We start from the raw sequence: 24,435 nt of genomic DNA on the forward strand, positions 1-24,435 counted from the left end.
TAATTTTAGTTCATTTATATGTTTTGGAGTTTAGTATGACATCTATTATTTTATTTAGGGGCCAGCTGAGGACCACCTCTTTGTGCAGGTTTTTCTCACTGTGTTGAAGACCCATTGTTGGCCTTCAGCTGTTGTCTGCTCTTTGGTTGGGTTGCTGTCTCTTTGACATATTCACCGTTTCCATTATCAAATTTATTAACTGTACTTTTAAACGAGCATATTTGATAGGCTTGGTTCTTCATTTAGCATTTCCAATTTGGTTCAAAACTATATCCATGCATTGCTAGTGAAAGATTGTCCGTGTTAAGGCAAAACTTTGTATGCGAAATATTAAAATTTCTTAGCTTTTCTGAATCTGTACACTATACCGATTAAAAAATGATGTCTTACTTTAGTGAAACTAAAGCTCTTTTTCTATGTTTCGTAGTATTTGCATTTTGGCCAGTGTGGCAAACAGTTTAACTTGCAAATTCCAAAAATATTCTGTATCACATGTTCATCAGTTTTATAAAGAAAATGAATCATAAAATAGGGTTTCTTTTGAATAAATAGAATAAAAACTATGAAATAAGCATGTATAAAGTTACTTAAAATATATTTTGTGCCTAGTATTATATGAACTAACATGACTAAGTTATAGCTGAGTTGAGAAAAATATTGAAATCGTGTTTTTCTTAGGAATGGCACTTGTACTGTTTTGACTATAAAAAGTACCAAATATATAATATAATGAATACAAATTTATGTTACTCTGATCAGTAGTAAATGTCAAAGTTGAAAAAATCTACACTTTTCATGTGCAACTGTTGGTTCCAAATATATGAATGATTGAATAAAAATATCATGACGTCGCAAAAAAGATGAATAACTTCAATATTCGCATAGAGTCTGGTTTTCTTATATCTGGTTGCTATGTACAAATCTGTAACATTTGCATTAAATACCAAACTGATGGTTTTAAATTGATGTATACATGCCGTACAATATTTTTCAAAATCATTTTACTCCATTCGCTAACATATTTCTATGCTAAAACATCAATATGTTGTTACATGTATTTGTTTGTCCCTTTAAGGGTGAAATCATCAGTTTTTTTCTATGACGTCATATTTTTAGGGACCATGCATAAGTGACCCTTAGTGGTGGACTGATTAATAAAGATACTTGTATAAAACTAGATATCACTGGAATCAGAATGTTCTCTAGTTTATAATGGAATAAAAATAATGTGTATTTTTAATATATTAAAAATAATCTGACAAACAATATTCCTACGACTTTTGCCATTTGGGAAATCTAAACTACTTGTCTTAAAAAAATTTCAGCGATTAAATATTACATACAATTGTTCTTTGCCATCATAGCCACAAGCACAGGCCTTAATAAACTGAACAAGGATTCCTAATGAGCACTACTTCCTATGTTCAACTTCAAAACTTTTGGTTGATTCGACGATCAAGTTTTTTCTGGTCCTATTTTTTTGTAATCCAGAATTAAAAGTATTAAAAAAGTGTTCAATTAGTTATATATAACATAGTAGCCAGCTAGATAATAACTTTTTTTCTGGCCACAAAAGTAGTTCATTGACTAAGGGCAGCTACTGGTGTGCCTACCAATCCTTCATTGGTACACATAGGGCATGGTTGAGAAATTGATTTTAAATAACACTCTACTCATTTCAGCATTTTGACCCACCCCGAGCTCCTTACAAAGAATATCCTCATGAATGTGAGTGATAAACATTCATGTTGCTTCTGACATGTCCTAATTCCATTTTGTTATCATTAAAATTATATGTTGCTATGATTTTGTAATAAAATAAAATTTCTCATTTTTGTTGCTAAACTTTTTTGGCTCAGTATAGATCCTATAATACTAATCCTAAAAATTACTTGTTTACATATATTGGTCTATAACAGTTTTGAAGATAATCATCCAGTTATGTCAAAATGTATACATAATGCAGGTATATCAACTCAATTAAAAAAAAACAATAGAAATTACAAATGTATTCAATTACAAAAATAATTTTAATCTGACCATGACCTTTTTCATATTTGTTGCAATGCTAATCAATTTTGCTGTTTCTGCCTTTATGTGAAATTATTCAAGTTATTTTTAATTAATAAGTAAACTTTGAACATTTGGCTGCGTAAAAATAAAATAAAAATTTATTAAATAGAAATTTCAAATGTAATTAAATACATAAATAGAAAAGAAAAAGTTTTGAACTTTTAATTATTGTAAAGCAAAAAAAAAAACATTAGCAAATACGTTTAAATCTATTTTAAATTATGATTATAATCAGATATCATATTTTGACATAACTCAGTCCTTTAAATGTTTACTGGTTACCTAGATCAGGTATAGACATGTCTTAATTATCTTCCTGGTACAGAGACATTTATGGGAACAGACACAGAAAAGAAAGTAAAATTAAATACAAACAGATGAAGTGATATTTACCTAAATCAACAGGTACAATTTATATTTCTATTTTTGGGTATTAAGTGTTTGTACAACTAATATTGTTAATGTAATATTATTGGAGAATATTGTACAAAGTGAAATGAGGGGTAATATTCCTATGATAATTATTTCCCTTAGATAATTTGTTACTGTCATATATATGTATCTATTAAACAGTTCACATAATAATGATTGATTGATTGGTGTTAAACACTATTGTGCTATTATGTGGAGGTCAGTTTTTATTGGTTGAGAAAGCCAGAGTGTCTAAGAAGCACCACCTTGGGTAGGAAAACTGACAATCCTCAGTCAATTTAAAGATTAGAGTCACATAATAATGAAAATGAGTACTAAGTTAATGTGACAACACAAAATACATCAAAGGCATATCTTCTTATTGATTATCAAAGCATTATGTATACACTGGTATACTGTGACATTGAATTCTGGTGTGGAGATCAAACATACTGACTCAAGCTGGACGAGCTTTCCATTATCTTAATTTTACATTCACTTAACCTAAAGTTGATTTTACATTCACTTAACTTAAAGTTAATTATAATGTACAAACATACAACAATTCAAGGTAAATCACCTTTAAGTTACCTAGTTATTGACACAATAGAAGTCTTTTCTACAGTAATTGATTATGAGGGCAATCATCAACTTAAAGTTAATTATAATGTACAAACATATAAAAATTCAAGGTAAATTACCTTTAAGTTACCTAGTTATTGACACAATAGAAGTCTTTTCTACAGTAATTGATTATGAGGGCAATCATCAACTTAAAGTTAATTATAATGTACAAACATATAAAAATTCAAGGTAAATTACCTTTAAGTTACCTAGTTATTGACACAATAGAAGTATTTTCTACAGTAATTGATTATGAGGGCAATCATCAACTTAAAGTTAATTATAATGTACAAACATATAAAAATTCAAGGTAAATTACCTTTAAGTTACCTAGTTATTGACACAATAGAAGTCTTTTCTACAGTAATTGATTATGAGGGCAATCATCAACTTAAAGTTAATTATAATGTACAAACATATAAAAATTCAAGGTAAATTACCTTTAAGTTACCTAGTTATTGACACAATAGAAGTCTTTTCTACAGTAATTGATTATGAGGGCAATCATCAACTTAAAGTTAATTATAATGTACAAACATATAAAAATTCAAGGTAAATTACCTTTAAGTTACCTAGTTATTGACACAATAGAAGTCTTTTCTACAGTAATTGATTATGAGGGGGCAATCATCAAGTTTCACAAATATCATTTAACTATTTAAACGTACCCATGTGGAATGTACCAAATTGGCTTATAACATGTGATTTGTACATGTTTAGGTCTAATTGACCCATACAGTGTCAACACTTATAGAGATGACTGGACATTGTGGTAAGTTAAATAACTATGATTTTTACATTTTTTTGGCCTATAACTGTGGATAGTACTAAGAATGATAAATAACTTTTCTATATGTTTAGGTCATGGCATCCAGTAAACCTAGCCAAGCTATCAAACCAGAATGTGACAAACATGGTCAAGACCTCATTTTGTACTGTCCCTGTCATTTAATGCCTTGTTGTGATGAATGTATTTCCACCAGCCATTCGAAATGTACGGGAATAAAAAGTTTAGCAGGTGTCGTGGATAAAACAAAAATTGAAAATTCCAAGGAATCTGTAGAAACAAACATAAATTCTATCTTAAATCTATTGGGAACATTAATCAACAACAAATCCAAAAACATCAAAAGAGCAGAAAATCAGTGTGCTAGTATAAAGCAATCAATTAAAGGAATTAGACAGGAAATAAACAAACATTTAGACCACCTGGAGAAGAAGTTATGCCAAGAAACAGATACCATTTGGAATCATGAAAAATCTAAGGCAACTGATTTCATTTCTGAAATTGAAGGGGAAAAGAAAAATTTGAAAGAAATAAAAGAACAATTACAAACAGTCACTTCACAAGCTTCTAAACTCCAATCATTTCTTGGTGTACATCAAATTGAACAACAAGTACACCAATGTCAAAGATATGTTGAAGATCTGGATGATGATGAGAGGACCAAAGAAGTTGACATCAAAATGAAGCAAAATGATGAAATAGAAAAGATACTGAGCAAGTTAGAATCATTAGAATCCTTAGGAGAAGTCATTGTTATAAAGACAGAAGCAGCCATGAAAATAGAAATAAGTGTGGGAACAAAACCACAAGTAGAATTACACGAACAATCCAACATAAACAGCATGACAATGAATATTGAGACAAAGATAAAGATCAATATAAAGAAGTTCATTAATGACATGATTTGTCTGGTGGATGGAAGAGTTATAGTAGTGGAATATAGGGGTAAAGTTAACCTACTTACTTCTAATGGCAAACTACAGAAACAGTTACCTATACCTGGTGAAGCCTGGAGTGTTACACAGATCAATCAGAACACTATAGCCATAACTTATGCTAAAGAGGAAGCCATTAAGATCTTCAATATGGAGAAAGAAACAGTTACCAAAGTTATCACATTAGACAAAGAATGCAGAGGTTTATCATTCTCCAATAATTCTCTGGCTGTTGGTCTGAATTATGATGAAATCCGTATTATAGACTTGGAAGGAAATACACTGAAGTCAATACAGGTTGACAGTAAATCATACCTGGTTAACCTTGTTTACTGTAATGACAGAGTAATCTATAGTGACTATTTAGGTAAAGCAGTATACTGTGTTGATGAATCAAGTAAACAGATCTGGAGATATACACAGGATTTAACAGCACCAAGTGGACTTTGTATAGATAGTTATGGTAACATTATTGTAGTAGACTCTAGATCTAATAGAATAATAGTGATATCAAAAGATGGAAAGGAGAGTAAAGTACTGATTAGTAAAGAGGATGGACTGAGGGATCCTCAGTATATTTGTTTTAAACATAATCAGTCTTCAGGTTTTATTTGTGATTACAGAGGCAATAAGTTGGAAAAATTCAATTTATCTAATGGATAACATAAACACTAATGAATCTTGTGATAAAACATCCTTGCGAAAGAAATATTACAAATACATATTTGGTGTGAAGTTTAAATATTGTGTTATTTGGTTACAGCCTTATTAATGTCCACATCATATATACATGTACTTGTTATTATCTAATGATCAAATAAAATATCCTTATCAGGGGCGGATTTAGGCGGGGGCGTGGCGGGCATGTGCCCCCCTAAAATTTGCAAAGCAGGGGTTGTCTGCACGTAATAAGTATTTGAAGAGACGACGAAAGCTAGCCTAATGTCGTTGCATTCAATCTGTTTAAACATTCAAACAAGTATTACTATATAAAACAGTAATTTAACAGAATTATTTAACGTGATTACTAATCAACTGACCTATTGTTTATTTAAGTTCTATAAACATGTTACACTTCAAAGGAAGGTGTCAAATGCGGTACTGCGTTTAATGACAAATATCATAGGCTTTCAGCAGTTAGAATAAAACAATTGTGACATTGTATTCGTAGTTTTAATAAACAATTTCTTTGATAATCGAAGTTCAAAAACATCCCTTCATCATTGACTTTCCCACGAAGAAGGTGGAAGTGCCCTACCCGCTATTTGGGTTATTTCATCATGGCACGACCAAGAAAGCAGTCTAAGTTAGATTCTTTCTTAAGGAAAGATAAAAATTATGGTTCAAGCGAGAGGTTAGTTTGTTAATTTGACTCATTATTTAATATCTCTGTGACAATATATGATTCTCACTTGCAACATATAAATGTTGCCGAAGCATGCATAAACGGTCAAGGACCAAACCCGTAGGTACAACAGTATTACATGGGATCCCAAAAAATAAGCACAATTTTTTAAGGATCTCATTTTGATTTTAGTGGTTAGCGGCCAATTTTTTTTACAGTATGTAAAAAGTCTAGCACGACCTCCGAAAATAGAACAAAAATAAAAACACATATTATGAATTGACAAATAAATTGTACCAGTTATAATTTTCGTTTTCAAAATCTTATATTGGTCAGATGAGCTATCGTCATTTGCTTCGTCGCACTTTGCGTCTGTCGGTCCGCCTGTCTATCTGTCAACTCTTCACATTTCCTTCATCTCAACCAAGAAATTGAAGTTTGGCAGGGCTAGTGGTTATGGAGAGTTAAAGTAATTTTAAAGTTAACCGATTTAATTCCACATTATTGAAACCATGTACAGTTGGCTTAGACAAATCGACTTTGTGCAAAACAAGAGATAATTATTTTTGTTGAAATCCTGTATCTCTTTAGGTCGCAACTACCGGCCGTGTAAGGGCTGTAAACGTTTAAAACTTCGATTTGTTGTATTGCCAATGAGACAACTCTCCACAAAAGACCAAATGACACAGAATTAAAAACTATAGTATAGGTCACCATACGGCCTTCAACAATGAGAAAAGCCATATCTTGCAAGGTTTAGTGTAGATTTTACCTAATATTACTATATAGATGAGTTTACAACAAGTGCTGATGTCATGATTGTAGATTGGTTTGCAAAGGATCACAACATCAAGGTATGCTAGTAGATGGTGGAAGACAATGCACTTGTGTCTCCCTGTGTTTCATGGCATCTGTCACCCACAAACCATCTACTCCATCTGACGTTGATCATATCCTTCAACTTGGTACAGATCTTTACCACTCAATATCCACACATAGGGGTTATATGCTTATAAATGAAATATCTAGTACCATTAATCTGACAGGAAGAAGTTTACACTTTCGTGTTATAGAGTCGAGAGGCCGATCAACAGCTCATGCAGTAGACGACTTGGACGCCTTGTGTTTTAGTATCAAAGGAGCACTTAAGCGCTGCTATGAGGAATCAGATATGTGTTTTATGACAGTTGGGAACTATCCAAGTTGTACAATTGGTACAAAAAAGACAGCTGATCAGATGTACTTGGTAATGGACTCGCATAGCAGAGATGAATCTGGAAAATCGGTCCCAGATGGGAAAGCAGTTGTACTTAGATTTCGTTCCTTAGATCAGCTTGTTACTTATATCAGAGATCGGTTTAATGCCTTAGTTCTGTTGATTGTCCACAAGGGTATTGACATTGACATCCAAGCTGTTCTGGACATGTTTGCTAGGAAATATCCAAGACGAATGTTACTATTAAATCCATTGGCTTAATAAAACTTGAATCATTCAATAGATATATATATGAACCCATATACGTAATATGAATCCCTTAGACCCTAAAGAAATTAGTTAGGGTTGTTAGTAGCTTGTTGATTTTACAATATTCAAGGATACCTTGTCATCGTCATACCTCAAAGGTTCTTCGCAGAAACAGAGACATATGGCTTTACCTCTGTCCCTCCATTGGTCAGTCAGTCACTTGATATTTGGTTCGGTATTGAAATTTTTAAGTTAACCGATTTCATTTAACAATATTGTCTGTATGCGTGCATATACGACGTCCCTACTTCATTTTCCACCGAATATATTCGATAAAATTATAGTAATGTAGCACCAGTTTTCCCAGCAACCATTGACATAAAATTCGTTTAATTTTTTTATATGGAGAATCAGTTAGCACCAGTTTTCCCAGCAACCATTGACATAAAATTCGTTTAATTTTTTTATATGGAGAATCAGTTTGTGTACTCAGAATTGTTTCTATTCTACTTTTGTTCAGTCCCGTTTTCTGGTAAATATATAGAGGTAGTCAATGAACAGAAACTAATAGATTTTTTTGTTAATTATGGTTAATGTAGATTGTCATTTAAATTATGCGGTTTTAGATTGAAACTTTAATTTCTCGCTCATTTTACCACAAATGTTTCTCGCCACACTTCACTTGGCAAGATATCTATCTACATTGCACCCACTCTAGAAGAATATTTCAATAACTTTGATTATTTTAACCTTAAAAAAAAAAAAAAATTGTATTCTGCGCCCCCCCTAACGTCAAATCTTGTATCCGTCCCTGCTTATACTTCTAACTGAAGAAATGTATATTTAGAATTATAGATTGTTATTATACCTTTTTTATCACAGTTTTTTTAACATTCAATTAAAGGACAATGGCCACTTTGGGTTCCTATTTCAAACTTTCACAATTTTTTATAATCAAATGTTGAATGAATGAACTTTAATTAAACAAAACTGTTTGGATTTAAAAAAAAAATTCTGAGTTGTACATCCAATCAGATGACTGTTATTCATTAGAATGGCAAAATTATGCAAAATCTTGATTCTTTTAGGGTGAGGGTTAGGATACTTTTTGGTTATCTCAACAAGATTGATTTTCTAGCTTGTGAGACCAATGATATTCTGTTTAAATCGCTATTTTACCTGTTGTCACAGTGTTAATTTCATGGACTACAGGCAAGTTTTCTCTTAGTTTCTAGTGATAATTTTTCATATCACTCGACTCTGCTGAAAATGAAATTATCAGTCAGCAAGATTAAAGCAAAGTTTTGTAAAACAGCTATAAATAGAAATTATACAGCAGCACACTCATTGCCCAAAAAGATATTTAATGTATCAATATAATTTACTACTATCATTGGGTTTGATCCTATCCTATTTAATCAGACACAGTATTAGTCACATTGTTAAACATTATTCAAAGATCTGAATCAACAAAAGCAGGAGTAACCAGATGCTCCGCAGGGCGCAGCTTTTTACGACTGCAGAGGTTGAACCTTGAACGGTTGGGGCAAGTATGGACACAACATTCAAGCTGGATTCAGCTCTAAATTTGGATTGTGATTAAATAGTTGACACAGCATAGGTTTTGGACACAGAATGAATGTGGTCTAATGAACTTAAAATATTTTTTTTGCCTTTGAGCAATTCACTATGCTGTTGAATATTAATCCTATCAAAAAATGTTTGAAGAAATTTTCTTTTTATTTATGAAATCTGAAATGAGAAAAATTTAACCCCCCCCCCCCACCCATTTTTTTTCACATCCCCCTTTCCCTTTTTCCAAAACTGACCTCAATTCAAATTTCTAATGGAGTTTGCAACAATAACTACTCACTTAAATACATCATAAAATATTAAAATGTAAAATAAAGTGCTTGTTATCACTGAATGGTAAAGATTGTTTTAATTTATCAGTTGGTAGTAAAAGTGAATATACATTGTATATATTCAACTACTAATCTGGACAAAGAAAGATAACTCCAATCAATTGAAAATTTCTTGCTATTGCACAATATTGTGCAATTAGATATTTCTTGCTATTGCACAATACTGTGCAATTGAAAATATTTGCTATTGCACAATACTGTGCAATTGAAGATTTCTTGCTATTGTGCAATACTGTGCAATTGAAAATTTCTTGCTATTGCACAATACTGTGCAATTGAAGATTTTTTGCTATTGCTGAATACTGTGCAATTGAAAATTTCTTGCTATTGCACAATACTTAATATAATAATTTTGGATCCTGATTTGAACCAACTTGAAAACTGGGCCCATAATCAATAAAGGGCTGCGCTTTAGCGCATGATACACCCGTTGCTCTTTTAACTTGTCTTTTATGCTTTAAATGAATTTATATGATCAACTAGAAATATATATACAAATCAAAAGGGATGTTACATTAATATATTCACCAAAGTTTCATAAAATCCCCCTTTTTTAAGTATAAAAATTCATTACTTAAGAAAACGTAAAATCTAAAATTTATAAAAATGGAAAGGGAGCTTATGTCAATAGATATAAACAATTTATCAAAGTTGCATAAAATTTTGTGAAAGTGTTAGTTATTGTACCAAAATTGGAAAATCCCCCCTTTTTTAAGCATAAAAATTCATAACACGGAAATGTAAAATCTGAAATTTATAAAAATTAAAAGGGAGCTTACATCAATAGATATAAACAATTCACCAAAGTTTCATGGACATTGGTGAAAGCCTTTTAGAGTTATTGTCCGAAGTGTTGAATATCCCCCTTTTTTTATGAATAAAGCCCCATAAATCCAAAACTTAAAATCTGAAATTTATAAAAATTGAAAGGAAGATTACATCAATAGATATAAACAATTCACAAAAGTTTCATGGACATTGGTGAAAGCCTTTTTGAGTTATTGTCCGAGGTGTTGAAAATCCCCCCTTTTTTATGAATAAAGCCCCATAAATCCAAAACTTAAAATCTTAAATTTATAAAAATTGAAAGGGAGCTTACATCAATAGATATAAACAATTCACCAAAGTTTCATGGACATTGGTGAAAGCCTTTTTGAGTAATTGTCCGAAGTGTTGAAAATTCCCCCTTTTATATGAATAAAGCCCCATAAATCCAAAACTTAAAATCTGAAATTAAAAAAAAATGAAAGGGAGCTTACGTCAATAGATATAAACAATTCACTTAAGTTTCATGGAAATTGGTGAAAGTGTTTTTGAGTTATTATCCGAAGTGTGGACGACGGACGGACAGACGGACGGACAGACGGACAACAGTATACCATAATACATTCCGTCTTAAAGATGACGGGCGTATAAAAATCTAAGTACATGTTTAGATTCAGCATATCAAAAACGCCCAAGAATTCAATTTTTTGTTAAAATCAAACTTTTAGTTTAATTTTGGACCTTTTGGACTTTAATGTAGACCAATTTGAAAATGGGACTACAAATTAAGAATCTACATACACAGTTAGATTTGGCATATCAAAGAACCCCAATTATTCAATTTTTGATGAATTCAAACAAAGTTTAATTTTGGACCCCGAGTTGGACCAACTTGAAAACTGGGCCAATAATCAAAAAGCTAAGTACATTTTTAGATTCAGCATATCAGAGAACCCCAAGGATTCAATTTTTGTTAAAATCAAACTTAGGTTAATTTTGGACCTTTTGGACTTTAATGTAGACCAATTTGAAAATGGGACTAAAAATTAAGAATCTACATACACAGTTAGATTTGGCATATCAAAGAACCCCAATTATTCAATTTTTGATGAATTCAAACAAAGTTTAATTTTGGACCCCGATTTGGACCAACTTGAAAACTGGGCAAATAATCAAAAAGCTAAGTACATTTTTAGATTCAGCATATCAGAGAACCCCAAGGATTCAATTTTTGTTAAAATCAAACTAAGTTTAATTTTGGACCCTTTGGACCTTAATGTAGACCAATTTGAAAACGGGACCAAAAATTAAGAATCTACATACACAGTTAGATTCAGTATATCAAAGAACCCAAATTATTCAATTTTTTATGAAATCAAACAAAGTTCAATTTTGAACCCTTTGGGCCCCTTATTCCTAAACTGTTGGGACCAAAACTCCCAAAATCAAACCCAACCTTCCTTTAGTGGTCATAAACATTGTGTTTAAATTTCATAGATTTCTATTTACTTATACTAAGTTATGGTGCGAAAACCAAGAATAATGCTTTCTTGGGTCCCTTTTTTGCCCCTAATTCCTAAACTGTTCAGACCTCAACTCCCAAAATCAATCCCAACCTTCCTTTTGTGGTCATAAACCTTGTGTTTGAATTTCATTGATTTCTATTTACTTATACTAAAGTTATTGTGCGAAAACCAAGAATAATGCTTATTTGGGCCCTTTTTTGGCCCCTAATTCCTAAACTGTTTGAACTAACACTCCCAAAATCAATCCCAACCTTCTTTTTGTGGTCATAAACCTTGTGTCAAAATTTCATAGATTACTATTTACTTAAACTAAAGTTATAGTGCGAAAACCAAGAATAATGCTTATTTGGGCCCTTTTTGGCCCCTAATTCCTAAAATGTTGGGACCAAAAGTCCCAAAATCAATTCCCAACCTTCCTTTTGTGGTCATAAACCTTGTGTTAAAATTTCATAGATTTCTATTCACTTTTACTAAAGTTAGAGTGCAAAAACTAAAAGTATTCGGACTACAATGACGACGACGACGAAGAAGACGCAGACGACGACGCCAACGTGATACCAATATACGACCAAAAAATTTTCAATTTTTGCGGTCGTATAAAACGTTATCAATAGTATTCCTAATTGGATGGAAAAAATTGTAAGGGTTCCACGAAACCCAGTGTCTCACCCACTTTATAAATCTTATAAATGTTTTGAGAACTTTAACTGCAGACTGTATGTAATGTTAACTAGAAGAAAAGTTAAGTCCATATTATATAAGTAACATACTTATAAATAGGGAATATATATTTTTACAAACTTTCCATCTGAATACTAGCTTTTGATCATAAACAAGCTTCTGTCCAAATTTGGTACAAATCCAGGATAGTTTCAGAAAATTATTGAATGTAATGTTAACTGGCAGAAAAACTAAGTCCATTTAAAAGTAAAATACGGATAAATAGGAATTTTCTTTTTTATTAAATTTATTTCTAGATACTATTGTATGATCATAAACAAGCTTCTGTCCAAGTTTGGTAAGAAAGTTAATAAAATTTCTAAAACTTTAACCACAGAGTGAATGTAATGTCAACTGCCAGAAAAACTAAGTCCATCTATAAGAAAAATACGAAAAATAAGGATTATTTTTTTTAAAATGACTTCTGGATTCCATGTTCTGATCATAAACAAGCTTCTGTCCAAGTTTGGCCAATATCCACGATAGTTTAAGAAAGTTATTCAAATTTCAAAAACTTTAACCACAGAGTGAATGCAATGTCAACTGCCAGAAAAACTAACTCCATTTATAAGTAAAATACGGATAAACAGGTTGGTTTTTTTTACAAAATTTATTTCTAGATACTATTGTATGATTATAAACAAGCTTATAATCAAGTTTGGTAAAAATCCAGGATAGTTTGAGAAAGTTATTAAAATTTTAAAAACTTTAACTGCAGAGTGAATATTTGTTGACATTGTTGAGTTGAACGACATCGACAGAATGCATTGTCTCGCTTTTTCGACAAAAGTGAAAGGCTTGACAAAAATTATAGCAAAAAGACAATGACTAAGAATTTTGATGGATATAAAATTAATATTGCATCTTAATTATGCAGTGAAAATGGACAACCCAATTTTCACTAGGACAATATCAAATACAGTCACCAACATTGTGTAAGGTGTTTAACAAATACAAATAGAATCATTCCTTAAGACTTTACATGTGCTTGTTATCCTAATTTATGTTACAATGAATTTTTATATGAACCTGCTGAGCTTGCATGTTGTTTATTTTTTATTTGTTTTCTTCAACTGTAAATAAGTCTTTAAATTAATACACATTCTTAATTAGGATTTTTACATTTTGTCTCACATTTTTTCTTTTGTTTTGAAGAATAGTTTTCAATACTTTTAAAGTTTAACTTAATTTTACATTTAAATGTCACAAGGACACATTGAAGTATTTAATTCCAATGATCTGTAAGTATTTGACCCCTTGTTAATTTGACCATTGTAACTTTGTATATTCTGTAAATATGAGAATAAATAGTTAATGCAAGACTAATTTGACATTTAACAGTTTTCTTCTCATATACTTTATAATGGTATCATACTAAACTCCTTACAGGAAGGATTGTACATGTACTTGATTTTCATATAAGGCCTAAATTAAAATATTGTTTGTTTGCCCTTTTCCGACCCTATGTTTTGAAACAGGGTAGGTAGGTAGGTAAAATATTTTATTTTTCTTTCCCAAAAAATAACTTAGCTCGGTAGATTTTTTGTCATGGGTAGGCAGGTAGGTATAATATTTTATTTTATAGATACAAAATCTGCATGATGTCATTTTTGTCGGTATTGCTTTTGTTTAAGTATGCTTTTGCTAATAAGTTTCTAGGACTATTAGTATAATAGTCCCAAGTTTTGAAAAACAAATATCATGTAGAATGTGAAGTTAATTTATATGCACTACAATTTTTTTTCAAATTTCAAAATATAGGGCTGTGCGGCATATTTTAAACGTTTACATACCTGGAATTTTTAAGAATTTTAACTTGCACTAATAGTACTATGTACCTTGAACGCTTACCTAGACCTAAAGTTTTTCTGTAAGCAGGTAAGAGATAACTTTGTTCTGGTAAAATATGTCCGGGCAGAAATACATTGTACTATCCTAGTAGAAAAAGTCCCTAGAGTGTTTAAATTTTTGTGTGTGCCTGTGTTTCCAATAAAAATGCTACAAGACTTGAAACTCAATTGTCACGTATTTTACACCGCATTTATAAATGATCTGTATGGAAAAACTTGGCGATTTAACTGCCAAATATTTTGTACACACGTTGATAATTTAGTATTGGACGAACTTTTTTTGAATGAACCCTGCTCTTCATGTATAAAGACACAGAGTAACGTTCGTTAAATCATGATTTCAAAGCTTTCAACATCGATTTCAAACAAATGCTTTGAAACTCCAAATGCAAGTGTTCATTCATGTCAAACACTCATGTGATACCAAACGGACTAGACCTTATACAGGAAAGATAAAACCTGAGAATTCCGGTAAAAAAGTTTTGAGCGGGAAATACAAATATAAGATTTTTGGTAGGAACAAAAAATAAAATAAAATAAAATCTTGCTGGTAAACACAAATAAAAGATTTTCAGGCGGAACGAATTTATAGGGTCGGTCGGTAAAGGGCAAACAAACAGCTGTTGTTTGCTCTATGGTCGGGTGGTTGTCGCTTTGACATATTCACCATTTCCTTTCTCAATTTTAATATTTTAATTTAAGCCTAATGAAGACATAATCTTTCAATCAGTGTAATTGAGGTCTGGAGCTGGCATGTCAGTAACTGCTAGTAGTTCATTGTTATAAATTTATGTATCATAGTCATTAAAAAAAAAACCTTAAGGTAGCTTTTAAACCCCTAATCAAGACTCAAAGCATCATCATTGCCGAACACAGAATTCATTTGGGAAGGTCTTCTTGAATCTACTGGATGTACACTGAAATATTTGCCACTGGTCTTTACTTAAAAAAACATTCACTCATAAATGCATTACTAAAACTAGAGGCTCTTAAGAGCCTGTGTCGCTCACCTTGGTCTATGTGCATATTAAACAAATTACACAGATGGATTCATGACAATATTGTGTTTTGGTGATGGTGATGTGTTTGTAGATCTTACTGTGCCTAACCGATCACCTTTGGGGTATTATAATACCTACAGTGTTACCTGGATAAAAAATTGTCAACACAATTTGTCCATTTAAATTATACAATAGGTATTGTGAGAGCTATAATCAACAGGTGGTCATTTAACTACCTGTAGATTTACCTGGTTGTTTAAATTGACAGAGTTAATTTAAATGACTGATAGCCAGCTTGCTTTCCTCATGTCCAATGTCCTGAATGGACTATTCTATTTAGGTCTGGGACATTTTACATTTAATACACAATTTGTTCTTACTAATAAAGATAATTATTGTAAAATTTTTGTTTTGCTAACAATCACAAATAAATCGTTGCTGGTAAATCCCACTTTCATAATGAAGAATAAAGCACTGAAACTTCTATTCACTAAGCCATTTGTACTTTTTTTGATATATTGAAAATAATTTTTTCACAGTAATTCCAATTGAAGAAGATCCTGAATATTAAATGAAACTTAGCATCACTACTATTCCATTTCAGGAATCATATTAAATATAACATGAAAATATATCCCATTAGAAAACACCAAGCCACACATAATTCATCTTGTAGAATAATTCACAATTAGATGGGCTATCCAAAAAAATCCATTTCACAAACACTTTAATTCCATATCAGGAATCAGAAACTTAAAATATATCCCACATTAAAACACCATGAAGCAAACATATTTCTCCATTTTTTATAAACTAAATTCACTGCTTGAATTTCCATCTTCACTGTAAAGAGACACAAAAAGAAATGGCTTAAAATGTCCCATCTCTAAATAGAATAGTCTATTCAGGACATTGGTCATGATACATGAGGAAAGCAAGCTAGCTATCAGTCATTTAAATTTTACCTTTTAGTGATTTTTTTTCACTGGGATGTTAAATGACCACCTGTTGATGAGCTCTCACAATACCTATCATACAATTTAAATGGACAAGTTGTGTTGACAATTTTTTATCCAGGTAACACTGTAGGTATTATAATACCCCAAAGGTGATCGGTTAGGCACAGTAATGTACTGAAATTCTTGCTCCTTACAATTTTCTCTATCTATAATAAACTTGGCCCTTTCGTTACAGAGGAAAAATATTTTGAAAAGATTTACAAAAATTTACCAAATTAATGAAAATTGTTAAAAATTGACTATAAAGAGCAATAACTCCTTAAGGGGTCAACTGACCATTTTGGTCATGTTGACTTATTTGTAGATCTTACTTTGCTGAACATTATTGCTGTTTACAGTTTATCTCTATCTATAATAATATTCAAGATAATAACCAACCAGATGCTCCGCAGGGTGCAGCTTTATACGACCGCAGAGGTTGAACCAGGAACAGTTGGGGCAAGTATGGACACAACATTCAAGCTGGATTCAGCTCCAAATTTGGATTGTGATTAAATAGTTGACACAGCATAGGTTTCTGACACAGAATAAATGTGGTCTAATGAACTTAAAATATTGTTTTGCCTTTGAGCAATTCACTATGCTGTTGAATATTAATCCTATCAAAAAAATGTTTGAAGAAATTTTCTTTTTATTTATGAAATCGGAAATGAGAAAAATTTAACCCACCCCCCCCCCTTTTTTTCACATCTCCCTTTCCCTTTTTCCAAAACTGATCTTAATTCAAATTTCTAATGGAGTTTGCAACAATAACTACTCATTTAAATACATCATAAAATATTAAAATATAAAATAAAGTGCTTGTTATCACTGAATGGTAAAGATTGTTTTAATTTATCAGTTGGTAGTAAAAGTGAATATACATTGTATATTGTATAAAACAATGATTTAAGTTGATTCAACTACTATTCTGGACAAAGAAAGATAACTCTAATTGAAAATTTCTTGATATTGCACAATATTGTGCAATTAGATATTTCTTGCTATTGCACAATACTGTGCAATTGAAAATATTTGCTATTGCACAATACGTCGCAATTGAAGATTTCTTGCTATTGCACAATACTGTGCAATTGTAAATTTCTTGCTATTGCGCAATACTGTGCAATTGAAGATTTCTTGCTATTGCTGAATACTGTGCAATTGAAAACTTCTTGCTATTGCACAATACTTAATATAATAATTTTGGATCCTGATTTGAACCAACTTGAAAACTGGGCCCATAATCAAAAATCTAAGTACATGTTTAGATTCAGCATATCAAAAAAGCCCAAGAATTCAATTTTTTGTTTTAAGAAATCAAGACCACCTAGTTGAATTTATGACACTACGCAAAATTAACATTAAGATTTAACAGAGTATTACAATACTTTACCACCTGTTTAGAAAGAAGAAACCTGCTGGAAGCTCTTACAGATTCAACATCAAACCACAGCAAAAGCTTTAATCATTAACACAACTCATAATTAAATATTTACGGATCTACCACTATTTAAAAAAATTTTATTTCCAAAATGTGCGACAATCATAGACTTCACACCATTACCGACGCAATTGGAAGCAGTAACTCGAGGGTCCCAGAGCGAAGCCAGTTGACTGTACGGAATGAACAGTGAGGTGTTGTCCAATGTGGAATTCACTGACATGATTATATAATAACAATAACGTACAATACCACCAAAGACCTCCCATGAGATTAACTACACAAAACGGGATAGATGTCAACCACACGAGATGCTGTTACCATTCAAGAAAACACTAACATTTCTATTTATATATTTTCTATTTTAATTTACTTTCACTTTCTATTTATATAACATCACCATAACTACTATTATGTAACTTACACTTCCGGTTGAACCTATAACCAGTATATTTTAGATGCAAGAATGTTAAAATGTGGAATTTGAATAATTGTTATAATTCAGTATTGGTTAAGATATTTAGCACTAGCTTAAGAAATAATTTACTTGATAAATAGTTAATATAAATCTTCACAATTTTAGATAAGTGTAAAGCAAATTATTATGTAATCCCCTGAGGCCTAAATGACAATAGAGAATTAAGGATTAGAGAAGTGCTATATATACAAAAGGGATTTCTTACTTTTTAAGATTTTAGGTTATGTCACAAAGACTTGATATTTGGGAAAATAGATAAATAAGCTTTATTATGTAAAGTAAATATATTGAGTATTAATGTATGTAAAATTGAATAATGAAACACAATATATAGTAGTTGACCATGCAGTTTGGGACACTTGCCTTATAGTCACGTATTGGACACTGGTGTTATAGACTCGGATTTATATTAGACATGCTGTTTTATTATGTCTCATAAAATAAAATTGAAAAAGGAAATGGTGAATATGTCAAAGCGACAACCACCCGACCATAGAGCAAACAACAGTCGAAGGCAACCAATGGGTCTTCAATGTAGCGAGAATTCCCGCACCCGTAGGTGTCCTTCAGCTGGCCCCTAAAATATGCATAATAGTACAGTGATAATGGACGTCATACTAAACTCCGAATTATACACAAGAAACTAAAATTTAAAATCATACAAGACTAACAAAGGCCAGAGGCTCCTGACTTGGGACAGGCGCAAAATTGCGGCGGGGTTAAACATGTTTATGAGATCTCAACCCTCCCCCTATACCTCTAGCCAATGTAGAAAAGTAAAACAATAACAATACGCACATTAAAATTCAGTTCAAGAGAAGTCCGAGTCTGATGTCAAAAGATGTAACAAAAGAAAATAAATAAAATGACAATAATACATAAATAACAACAGACTACTAGCAGTTAACTGACATGCCAGCTCCAGACCTCAATTAAACTGATTGAAAGATTATGTCTTCATCATATGAATATCAGGTACAATCCCTCCCGTTAGGGGTTTAGTATCATACTATCATAAAATATATGAGAAGAACATAACCCGTGTCATGCCAACAACTGTTTTTTTAGAAATAAATGTGTTTAGTTCCGATGCAAAGACCCTATCAGTGAATCAATGTTAAAGCCAAAATATGCAATCTTTAATGACCTGACAACAGTATCGTAACTATATCCCCTTTTAATAAGTCTATTTAAAGGTTTTGTTAGTTTCTGAGGAGAATACTGACATTTTTGTGCTTTATAAAGAATATTTCCATAAAATTTTGGATGTGAAATGCCTGAACGTATAAGATGTCTGCATGTAGAGTTATATTTACAAATTATTTCCTTATACCGGTGATAAAATTTAGTAAATGTTTTGACCAGTTTGTGATATCGAAAACCTGACTTATGTGATTATTGTGATTATTGTGATTGATAAACTATACTGAATGCTGATTTAATAAACATTATATATTGAACTTTGAATCTGTGTTACGTTGACATGTATTCATATAAAAGCTACCAGCTAGTTCCCCCAACCTAGCAAGATGAGTAACCAGGTCAAGAACGAGCATAGTACTGGCCTTGGTTATAAACCTCTAAACCGCAAGATTCATACTTCACTGTCATATTTCTTTGTATAATTGTCCTGATGATGCCTATCTACTAGGTGAAACATGTAGACCAAATAAACAGATACTATGCGGTAAAAACATGAGTGTTGTTGTCTTTATTGTCGACACATAAAGAAAGAGAGGTAAATGAAAAACTTAAATATGAACTATCTTTGAGTTCTAAACTGATAGATGCATTGCATAAAACGTCGAAGCCTGTATATATTGCAAGAGAAAAGAAATTATCTAAAATTAGTGGTAGACCAACCAAAGAGACTGATCCTTTAATTTTCGATTGGATCGAGGATGCTACGGAACATTTGAGTACATTTAGTGATGAAAAAGCTAGGGTAGAATTTTTAATGAACCATGTTACTGGCCTGGCTAAAGACGAATTAAGAGTCCGTCCAAAAACGGGAAGAGACAGTGCAGACAAAATATTGAAGTTAATACATATCATATATGATGATGTTGACTCTGTAAGTCAGTTACAGCAACTTTTCTTTCAACGTAATCAGAAAGAATATGAATCATTGAAAGATTATTCCTTAATACTTATGAAAATTGCAGGCCAAATAACAAAACGCAATAACAAAACGTAATAACACTGTCACAGCATCAGGTGATAAAAACATTGCGTTGAAGGATAGGTTTATTGAGGGTATATGTGATAAACAATTGAAAAGAGAAGTGAAGAGATTTAGTTTGGAACACAAGACATTGACTTTTAAAGAATTCAGACAAGAAGTTTTAAAGTGGGTAGATGAATTGGGGGATAAAAATTTTAAAAGTTAAATTATCATCTCAAGAAGTATCAGAAAATGCTATAAGTAGTGACTATAGTAGTGAATTTTCAGAAATTAAAAAATTACTGATGAATCAACAAACATTAACTGAAAAACAACAACAACAAATTGTTTCTTTATCAAACAACCGATCTAGTCAAGGACAGTCTAATACATATAATAGATTTTCAGATAATAGACACTCACAATCTAGTTTTTCAGATAGACAGTCAAAACCAAGTTTTTCAGATAGACAGTCAAAACCAAGTTTTTCAGATAGACAGTCAAAACCAAGTTTTTCAGATAGACAGTCAAAACCAAGTTTTTCAGATAGACACTCACAATCAAGTTTTTCAGATGGACAGTCAAAACCAAGTTTTTCAGATAGAAGTGAAAGAAAGTGTTTTAACTGTGGAGGTAAAGGTCATATAAAAGTAAATTGTCCGTCACCAAAATTTACAAATACAAACGATAGCAATTCTTCAAGAGGTAAACAAACATAGAGGTCAAAGCCGAGGTTATTCAAGTCAAAGAGGTGCAAGTTTATGTATTGTATAAAATAGTGAAGAAATTGAATCACTGTCAAAAGACAACCTCCCAGGGTAGAGAGTCGGCCGATGGGAGTAAAGTCAGTAGACTCTGTAACTTTTAGTACCGAAATTTTTAATAATGTGACTGGGAAATGCCCAGAGATAGATATTTTAATTGAAAATCAGCCAGTGAGATCACTTATTGATACTGGATCACAAGTTTCTACAATTTCTGAGACATTTTTTAATAGTTTATTAGAAAAGAAACCAGTTTTGTATGATATTAAAAAATGGATGAAAGTGACAGGTGCTAATAATTTACCTATTCCTTATGTTGGATATATAGAGGTTGATATTAACATTATAAATACATGTATACCAAAAGTTGGAATGTTAGTTGTAAAAGACAGTGAAGTACGTATACATAGTAGAAAAAGTAAAACTCAATCTTTACTTGGAAGTATAAATTTCTTTAGAAAAGTTAAGGACACTGTAGATTTACATAGTGAAAATAAACAAATTGAAATGATTGGTAAACAACTTTTTAGTATTTTAACATTGTATAATATTAGTGATGAAAATGACACTGAGAATATTGATTCTAATGAGAAAGTATCTTTTTCTTTTGTTAAAATAGCCGGAAATTCACCAGTACTTATTCCAGCTAATTCCATGCGAATTATGTCGTGTACTACAAGACAGCAGTGATAACAAGAAATTTTGTGCAGCAGTACAAGCAGTACAAGGGTTGAATGGTTCTTTGAATAGAAACCTGTTGTTAGTAGACAGTTACAGTGAAGTTGTGAACGGTAGGGTACCAGTTTGATTAGTTAACATAGGTTCTGAAGATATTTGGTTAAATCCCAAAACACGTGTTTTCCATTCGGCATTTAAGCCGGGTGTTCCGACCACCTTCTATTGAAAGCCGACCACCTTTCGATTTTAGGAGGTGGTCGGCTTTTTTTCTTCAAATTTCTGATTTTTTTCGGTTCCGTACCGTTAAAATTTGAGCCTCGCTGATTTGTTTTCATTGACTAAGATGGCGTCCAATCGTCAAATTTCAATGTTTTCATTTATCAATCAGAGTACAAGAAAGGCAGATGACGATGATGATAAAGAAAATACTAGACCAGATAAGTTAAATAAAATTGATAGTAATGTTGAAGTTGTGGAAATTGAACAAAAAATCAACCAAACAACGGAAAAGACACGCAAGTGAAGACAAATATGAGCAAGACTTCAAATGGCTTATAGTCACAGAGGAAGGATACTTCTGTTCTATGGGCCAAAAATACGGCACAAAAGCAAGAAACAGGACATAAAATTGTAAATGAAAGAAGAGAGAAAAGAGATAAATTGTTGAAAAAAATCAAATCAAAGAATATTTGACAATTAATATGACTATGTCTATTTATGTTTGTTCAACTCCATTAAATGTGAATATTGTACTAATCTTTATTTTTGTGACCCCCACGTGCACCCACAGTAAATTAAAAAAAAAAACGGGTGGACATTTAAAAAAAAAACCACCCGGTTGCAAGAGATTTTTTTAAAACACCCACCTTCCCTTAGTGAAAAAGGAAAACACTGACTTTACAAAATGCAACTGTAGTTCATGAAAGTCCAATTGACGAGTCGATAGAAATTAATTTTTCAAATTCACAAATTAAAGTTGAAGTTTCTGTAAACAAAACTCAAGTTCAAGAACATGAAACAGTTATATCAAAAAAGAAATTAACTTTAAAGGATATTGATATAGGAAGTGTTGCACTCACACATGGACAAAGTGAAAAATTACAATCAATTATTGATAAATATAGTGATGTTTTCTGTCAAGATGAATCTGATTAAGGTTACACCGACTTGATAAAACACAAAATTGTAACTGTTGATAACAAGCCTATTGCAGTTCCACATAGACATATACCACCTCATCAAATGGAGGAAGTTGGTGAACATATTAAAAAAATGGTTAAACAAAACATTATTAGGAAAGTTAATAGTCCCTATGCAGCCCATATTGTCATTGTACGCAAGCCAGATTCAAGCATAAGACTGTGTACAGATTTTCGCCAATTGAACCAGAAAACAGTTCGTGATGCCTACCCCCTCCTGAGAATTGAAGAGGCATTAGATGCACTTCATGGAACTAAGTATTATACAACGCTCGATTTAGCTCAAGGATATTATCAGGTAGCAATGGAACCTGATGATATAGCAAAAACCGCATTTAGAGTAGGTACAGGAGGGTTATATGAATATCTACACATGCCTATCGAATAGTGCCGCAACTTTTCAGCGTTTGATGGAAGCTTGTTTTAATGATAAAAACTTTGAAATTCTTCTTATTTATTTGGATGATATTCTTATATTTTCTAGGACCATAGAAGAGCAAATAGAAAGATTAGAGTTTGTTTTTGAGTGTTTACGTAAGCATGGTTTAAAACTGAAAACATCTAGATGTCATTTTTTTAAGACTGAAGTCAAATATTTAGGACATGTTATATCTCAAGAGGGAATAAGAACTGATCCAAACAAAACTAGTGCTATAAAAGATTGGAAAATTCCAAATACTGAGAAAGAATTGAGGTCATATTTAGGACTATGTAGTTATTATCGCAAATTTGTTCAGGGGTTTAGCAAAGTAGCTGCACCGTTACACGCTTTATTAACTAAAAATGAACAAAAGAAAGGTAAAAATAGAGGAATTAAAATGTTAAATGCAAAAGAATTAAAACCAAAGTGGACAAGTGAATGTCAGTCATCATTTTAACAATTAAAAGAAAAACTTGTAAATGCTCCAATTTTAGGATACCCAGATTTCAAGATACCATTTTGTGTTGAAGTAGACGCATGTCTTGATGGATTAGGTGCTGTCTTATCTCAAGAACAAGAGGGGAAATCTGTTGTTATAGCTTATGCATCTAGGAGTTTACACCCTAATGAAAGGAACATGAATAATTTTAGTTCAATGAAATTAGAGTTACTAGCTTTGAAATGGGCGGTGTCAGAAAAATTTAGAGATTATTTACTAGGTGGCAAATTTATTGTATATACCGACAATAACCCATTAAGTTATATAAATACTGCAAAACTGGGAGCTACAGAAATGCGCTGGGTTTCACAACTTGCTCAGTTCAATTTTGAGATCAAATATAGGTCAGGACGTGCTAATACT

The 24,435-nt window shown here is 31.7% G+C and overlaps 2 protein-coding genes across 4 annotated transcripts in view; one reads left to right on the top strand and one right to left on the bottom strand.

Moving 5' to 3' along the window:
* LOC139487481 (putative sodium-coupled neutral amino acid transporter 10) overlaps nt 1-24,435 on the bottom strand; it is a 75,555-nt gene that overhangs the window by 40,835 nt on the left and 10,285 nt on the right. The window lies entirely within an intron of this gene.
* Nucleotides 2,317-6,023, top strand: LOC139487479 (putative leucine-rich repeat-containing protein DDB_G0290503). Of its 2 annotated transcripts, none has more exons than XM_071272311.1 (2): nt 2,317-2,478; nt 3,970-6,023. In XM_071272311.1, exon 2 carries the CDS (start codon nt 3,973-3,975, stop codon nt 5,491-5,493), a length of 1,521 nt encoding a protein of 506 aa, XP_071128412.1. In that variant the 5' UTR covers nt 2,317-2,478; nt 3,970-3,972; the 3' UTR covers nt 5,494-6,023. The 2 variants fall into 2 exon arrangements, with proteins under 2 accessions (XP_071128412.1, XP_071128413.1); XM_071272312.1 differs by lacking the exon at nt 2,317-2,478 and adding an exon at nt 2,624-2,755.

This window comes from Mytilus edulis, chromosome 9 (assembly GCF_963676685.1).
Source record: "Mytilus edulis chromosome 9, xbMytEdul2.2, whole genome shotgun sequence".
NCBI lineage: Eukaryota > Metazoa > Mollusca > Bivalvia > Mytilida > Mytilidae > Mytilus > Mytilus edulis.

Excerpts from the sequence above, each read along its gene's own strand:
- LOC139487479 (XM_071272311.1), top strand. The coding sequence starts at position 3,973 with ATGGCATCCAGTAAACCTAGCCAAGCTATCAAACCAGAATGTGACAAA.